At 29.0% G+C, this 7,404-nt stretch overlaps 1 protein-coding gene across 1 annotated transcript; it reads right to left on the reverse strand.

Moving 5' to 3' along the window:
- Window positions 1-241: 241 nt before the first annotated feature.
- Window positions 242-3,021, reverse strand: LOC111312284 (aspartic proteinase Asp1-like). The gene is made up of 8 exons (XM_022912422.2): window positions 2,625-3,021; window positions 2,136-2,262; window positions 1,805-2,025; window positions 1,375-1,602; window positions 1,148-1,286; window positions 873-1,064; window positions 680-752; window positions 242-577 (listed from the first exon to the last, which is right to left on the reverse strand). The coding sequence occupies exons 1-8, from the start codon at window positions 2,813-2,815 to the stop codon at window positions 486-488; spliced, it is 1,263 nt and encodes a 420-aa protein (XP_022768157.2). The 5' UTR covers window positions 2,816-3,021; the 3' UTR covers window positions 242-485.
- Window positions 3,022-7,404: the final 4,383 nt, after the last annotated feature.

Below are 7,404 nucleotides of genomic sequence, written 5' to 3' on the forward strand. Positions count from 1 at the left end.
ATTAACACTCTACTGCTTGCTTGTTTCATATTGCTGGAAAATCGTGGCTTAAGTGCTCACCAAGACAATAAACTATGCTTCATGCTGTAATTTTAGCTGAATATTCCTGGCGTTTATTCTTCAAATATGTCAACATCTATCACTGGGGAAAAAAAAAAAGGATGAATCTTTCTTGGATATGGTAATTTTCAAAGCTGGTTGTGCTGCATAAAACATATCATATCAAAGGACATTGTGAATGTGTTCTGTAAAAGCCATGTGTATTGCCTCCATCCATCATATATTTCCCATAACAGTTACTCTTTTACCTTTTCAACCTTGTATATAATCAAACAGAAGAATCATGGTAATGAACCTTCTATACTACACAAAAATCCACCCTCTGTCAAAGAATGAAGCTATTTTCTACCATTTATGTTATTCACTCATTTTATTTAGTTTTACATATAAGCTTCCTATTGCATGTTACAAGACAAGATTCACAATCAGCGAAGCTTGCGAGTACAATCTGCAGAAGCCCATCCAATCCTCTGGTTCTCATTATCATATATCATCAGTTTGTTTTGCAATGAAATGTCTGAACAGCAAACAAGAAGGCAAAGTTAGATTCCAACTAAAGGGGAACAAACTAGAAGAAAATTAACTGATCAAGCTCTTTGCTCTACTAGAAAGCTCTTACCTCCAATTACATTGCCAGTCCCTAGTCCTGCTTCAGTGCCATTCAAAATTCCAAGGCAAACATTTCCAAGTTCCTGAGAAGGATGAGCATGTTACGTTGAATTCTCTAATTGCTTCTAAGTTCTATCTAATATCTTATTTCATAGAACTGCACTTGTTTTGAGTCTTTGCAGAAGGTTTGCAGAGGTGCTTACTGTGACAATGAGATAAGCTTCAGGTGGTAGTAGTAGATGAGTGTTACTCCCGCCATTAAAACTCAGCGCAAAGGTGTTGAAATATTTCCTAGCTTCTGTCACAGATTTAAAACTTTTTGCACCTTTCCAGCAGATTGGAAGAGCTTTATCTTTCACATCTTGTAGTTGCTTTCCACTTAGATCTTTCCTTACCTGAAAAACGAAGCAAGCAATCAGATCCAGTAATGTGATTGCACTCATAAGGTCTTGTGCATTGATGTTTGCTTCTGTCTCACCAGATTAAGTACAGTTTGGTAAACTTTAGAGGTCAAATAAGTGTAGGTGGCTCCACTGTCAAAGATGACATCAAGGCCCTTTACACCAGTGGGCTTCCCACCAAAAAGAAGTTCTGCTGGACCTGAAGAATAATGTTTACTGAAATGAAATCAACAAGAAAGAAACATATGTTAGAGGTAACATGAAATTATTAAAGAAGAAAAGAGAAGATATTAATCGTGCTTACTCAAAGGAATTTTGCAACATTGGTGTCCAAGTCATTCCTGATTTAGGGACAAAATCAGCTCCAAGGAACAAAAACCCTCCTTGTCCGCTGAGACAATGACCTACCACATTTTTTGTTATACGCATGCCACTCAACTGTGATGAAATGCTTGCTTTACTTTTACCAAGTCCAAGGACTCCGGCAGTGGTAGGAGGGTGTGGACTGCGACTTTGTAGACGATATCCACACCTGCAGATGAGGAAAAACATAATATCATTAGTTATCGTGTTTATCATATAAACACGATACACAACTGCACAAATTTCAACAATTTACTTCAAAAACAGGACGTTTTCAATTTGATCAAAATTGACATGAGTTATTCATATGGTTGAAATCACTTCCAAAATTCAAAGGTTGTAAATTCAGATGAAGAGTTGGAAATACCCACCCAAAGGCCAAAAGGGGAGAAGAAAGGGAGTTATTGACAAGGCGTAAGGGAAAGTTGTCTGAGACCATGGCACCAAGAACTGAACCATGATCAGCATAATCAACTTGAAAACCACAATTTTCATTTGGGCATTGATGTGCTTTCGAGTGAAGTGCAGCACATATGGGATCCTTGCAAGCCAGAAAGTTGTTCTTAACGGGCTTGTAAAGTTGGTCACGAGGCTGCAAAAAATAAAGATAAAAACCATCATAAGAACCTAGCAGTGTTTTATTTATTTTTTTCTTACAAATCATTAGAATGCTATGATCATATTGGAGTGAAGAAATTTTACCAGAGAACAACCGGTACAAGGAGCATAAGGAGCATCACATTGAACCCAAGTGAGGTCACTGCCAGTATCAATATCAAGCTGAAAAGGCTTAGGTGGACTGCCTATCCCAACTGTCACAGAATAGTACCTGACATTGATAGAAACAGGAATTCCATGAATTTCAGTATTTATACTCTTATATAGAGAAATAAAGAGAGGCAAAACCAAGTCAAATTATGCTGAACAATCAAATTGCAAAAGAACTACAAACCCATGAAATTAATTATAGTGATAAAGTGGAGATCAGAGGGGGAATTTTGGGGAATTAAAAGAAAAAGATTCAAGAAATGTTATCAACAAATTCAGGGAAAAGCAGCACATAGACAAACAAACAAACTATCAAACAAAACAAACAAATTTATTAGCAAAAAGCCAAGAAACTAAAGAAAACGAAAGTTTCAAAAGAACATAAAACGTGACAATAAATTAAAAAAAATAAAGAAGAAGTACCCGAGAGGATAGACATTGCCAGAAACAGTAAGAAAAACAGAGGAGCCAAAACCATTAACCACCGTATTTCTCTTCCTAGGTGGTTGAACTTGACCGATTGCTGCAAAACAGCCATGGAAAGTTGCAGAGAGAACCAGAAAGATCAACACCATGATCAACACTGTTCCTCCTTTCATTTTCTGATCAGCCATCTCTACTTTGGATCAAAACAAAAAAATAACCAAAAAGAATAAAAAGAAATCTATCGCAAAAAATTAAACAAAAAAAAAAGGATTTTTTGGAATCAGAAGCCAAAATGGGTACTTAAAAGACCATTTCTTTTTCGCTGAAAACGAAAAAAAAAAAAAAAGCCTCTGAGGAAGGTGTCGAGGTGATTTCTTGGTTGTGACCAAGCCTCGTTCTTGCAATATTTAAAGGCGCGCTCTTTTCAATATTTTTTTATAAATAATTTATTTTTTTTAAGTTTACTTAGTAGAAAAGTTTGAGATAGGGTTCGGAATCATTTTATTACCGGGTAGTTTCGTTTCAGTTTCACTGGTTACGCGTTCTTGGACGCGGAAAAGAAATTATGATCAGATCGCGAAATAAAATGGTCAAATTTGCCATTGAAAAGATTATGCGCATGGGGTTTAGGTAGGGGCAAATTTGGGTTTTGGATTTTCTTTTGGTTTTATTTTTTGAAAAATTGAAGATGAAGTTGAAATATGTAGGATGGTGGGATCATGGATATGGTCAGATGTTCTGTAAGGTCTTTTTTTATTTTAAAATTTTATACATTAAAGTCTTTGGGACGAAGGAGCTTGGCCAAGGACTTTGAGAGTTGACTTGATACACTACAATTCTGATTTTGAGATCAATTATAATTTGGCGAATGTAATTAAATGTAGAATCAATGATTTCTATTAGTATAGTTTAGCCAAGAGTTTTCCTTCTTTTAAAATCTTAAGACTCCTTCCACATGGTTTTAAACAATTCTTATTTTTTTTTATATTTTTTATATTTAAATTAATCAAAAATTTAAATTTAAATTATTATTATTTTATCAATAAATCAAACTATTGTTAACGGTTTTTTTTTTAAATTTTAAACAGTTGCTATTTAATGATGTTATAAATACATGTTTATCAAATCCTAACAATATCAAATTCTAAAAATTTTAATTCATTATTAAGTGTCAACTATCGATTATTTCTTTACAAAATTGTGTAATTTTAAATTTAAAAGTGATAGAATAAAAATATCTTTTATTGGGACAATTATATTTTTTTATAAAAAAAAAATAGATTTTGAGATGATAATTTTTTTTTATATTTTTAACATTTTTTCTTTGTAATAAAAGTGTTACATGAGTCGGATCATAGCTAATATAAATGAAAGAACCAAGACGTAAACAAAGAAAGGAATAAACCATTTTCTCCCTTATTTTGTGGAAAATTAGAGATGGTATTTGAAAATAAAGTTTTTATTGCAAGGAATAAAATTAAAAAAAAAAAAGAAAAGAAAAATCTTCTAGAAAAGTATAAGTAGAAGGGCCACAAGTGCTACTTCGAAGAAATTCCATCGTCATAAATAAAACGTGAATCGTTGACAAAATGAAACCAATAATTCATCAATTCACACTTGTTTTACGAGACTAAATAGCCCTCGATCGGCCTCTATCATTGCACCAAACCTTTCTGTTCATTGAAAAGTTAATACGAGAGTGAGCAAAAGAAAAATGAAATTGAAAATGGTAGGGATCCCAAAAAAAAAAAAAAAAAAAGAAGGAAAATGGAGCATGTATTCTTCAACTCAAATTCCCTTCCCCAAAATAAATAGAAAAACTAATAAATAGATAGATCATTAAAATAATTATTTATATTGTGGATTTAAATTCAAAGAGTTATTGAATATGTGTCAAAATTCATCATTAATCTTCCTAAATTTTTTTTATATAAAAAAGCTAAAACACAAAGAAAATTAAAGAAGGTAAATTTGTAAGTATTGGAGATCTATTATCCGTCTTACAATAATCAACCTTTCGAAATAAAATAAATTTTAAATAAATAAAAAGATGAATAATTTACTTTCACATTCACTTAGATTTATGGTTGATATTCAATAATTTTAAATGGAATATGAAAATAAATAAAAATTTTTAAAATGATTTGAATAAATATAAATCATAAATTTACGTGAAAATGTATTATTTATATTTAAGTAAAGTAGTGAAAATTTATATACAAAAATAAAAGTAATGGAAACTTTCATTGCTTTGTAAATAGTTAGGAGGATATTTTCTCTTATATTTCATACCAATACATTAACGCTAATTACCTACCTTAGTTATCAAAATTGAATTAGACAATAAACCATCTAAAGTAGCAGATCATCGAATTAATGGTTTAATCTTTGGATTTACCAATTCAATTGTTGGATCAATAAAAATACTTAAAAAATATAAATATTTTAAAATTTAATTAATTAGGTGATAAATAATAAATTCTATTTTGATAATACTACACTGCTTGCGCTTCCTTTTATCCTTCTTATTTTTTTATTTTGAGATTTTTTATTTTTATTAAATACAAATTTGAGGGTAAATTTTACATACATTTATTGTAATTTGCAACTTTTTCACTTACATCTTTTGTGAAAATTTTTTCTCACTTGTAATCTTGTAGTTCACTTATTTTACCAGAAGGGATAATGACATTAAAAAATAATATTGGTCAAATGTATTAAAATATATAAAATAATTTTAATAATTTTTAATTATTTATTAATTTAAAAAATGTCAAATATATATTATAAATTTCACAAATTTTAAACTAATACGCTTAAATCATGTTTGGTGTATAAGATGATAGATATGATAGAATGATAATTAACTTATATATTATATTTAGTTTGTATCTAAAAAAAAGATATGATTATAAAGAGGACTAACATCTTTTTAGTTTAGGATGATTCAATTTTTTTTAAAGTAAAGAGGATTATTTTTAATCAATGAAATTGAATTTACATTTCATATTATACCCTTAAAAATTACATTAATAATGTAAATTGTATAAACTTTGAAAAATGATAATTTTGATCACTAAATAAATTATGCTATCATAATCTTTGCACACATCAAAGATAAGATAGAATAATATTATTTAATCTAATTTCATTCATAATATCATTTTATCCTATTATATTATAATCTTATGTACCAAACACATCCTTAGGTTATATTTGGTGTCTAGGATGATGGATTGGATAAGATGATAATTATCTTATATTATATTTAGTTTGTATATAAAAAAAAAGATAATATTATAAGGAGGATTGATCATCCTCTTGATGTAAGATGAATCAATTCTTTCAAAGTAAAAATGCTTATTTTTAAGGGGTATTCTAAATACACCACCAAATTTTTGTTATACACCCTCAATTTTTTTTCCAAAAATACTCACATACCACATACTAATTTTAATATTTAGTAAATGACAAAAATACCCTTAATAACTCATACACCCAAAATTCATCTCTTATTTCTTGGAAATTGATATCCAAGAGTTATATTCTGTTCTCAAAAATCCATTCCTGAGAAAGTAATATAACTCTTAGAAATAAATTATCGAAAATAAAACATATTTCTTGAAAATTCATTTCCAAGAATTATGTTGCTTTTCATATATAGATTTTCGAAAGTCATCATGTACTCTTAAAATTTCGTTTTGGAGACTACATAAAATTTTTAAAAAAATATAAATTTAATTATAAACTCTTGTTAACGAAAAAATTAAGATCTCTAATCTTTGAGTCATTGACAAATATCATCAATAGATTGGCAAATCCGACAATAAAGACTGATGGCCGAAAGATTAGATATTATTAGATTTATCAATCATCTAATGACATTGTCAATGATAAAGTTCTATAAGGTATTCAAGCTTGAATTAGCATGCATAAATCATTGATATGCCCATTCTTTATTGATTATATGTGCAAATGGAAGAAACCAAGTTCTCAAGCATGCATATCAATAATTTAAATTATATAAATTTTGAAGAAAAATAATTTTGACTAATAAATAAATTATCATGTCATAATCCTTATATACATCAAATGTAAGATGGAATGATATTATTTAATTTAATCCTATTTATAATATCATCTTATCTGATTCTATTATAATCTTATATATTAAACATATCCTTAATGGTCATTCTTTATTCTCACTACGTTTTACCTCATTGTCATTTTGAATATATATCTTACCATTAATTTTATTCTTACTGTTATAATATCGAATCTTATTATTATAATAATTAATCTCACAATCACCGTTGTCTTTAATCTCTTCATAACTAATCTCATTATCCATTAAAATGAATGTTTATCTTGCAAATCATGTAATTCTTAATCGTAACTTATTTTATTACTAAGATCACGTACTATTAAAGATCGCATTATAATTAAATTATGGCAATATTATAGTTTTCACCCAAATTGTATTCAATTTTTTTTTTTTTTGAGAAAATAAACATTATACACTATTTTCATCGAGTAAAATCCAATTTGGTTGTCTTTGACTAAGACAATTTCGGGTATGTTATTGTTGTTATTTCTTGCTGATTGTTTGACTATATGGCCAAAGGATGAACCTTAGAAAAAAAAAAAAGAAAAAAGGGAGAGAGAAAAATTAAAATATAGGCTCCTTATCTCTTGGTAACGGCATGTGCTAATAAAAGACATTAGAAAACACCCCAATTAATATTTGGCTTTCAACTATGCTATTTCTGGTGGATAT

This window comes from Durio zibethinus, chromosome 1 (genome assembly GCF_047325235.1).
Source record: "Durio zibethinus cultivar Kanyao isolate XHJ-2024 chromosome 1, ASM4732523v1, whole genome shotgun sequence".
NCBI lineage: Eukaryota > Viridiplantae > Streptophyta > Magnoliopsida > Malvales > Malvaceae > Durio > Durio zibethinus.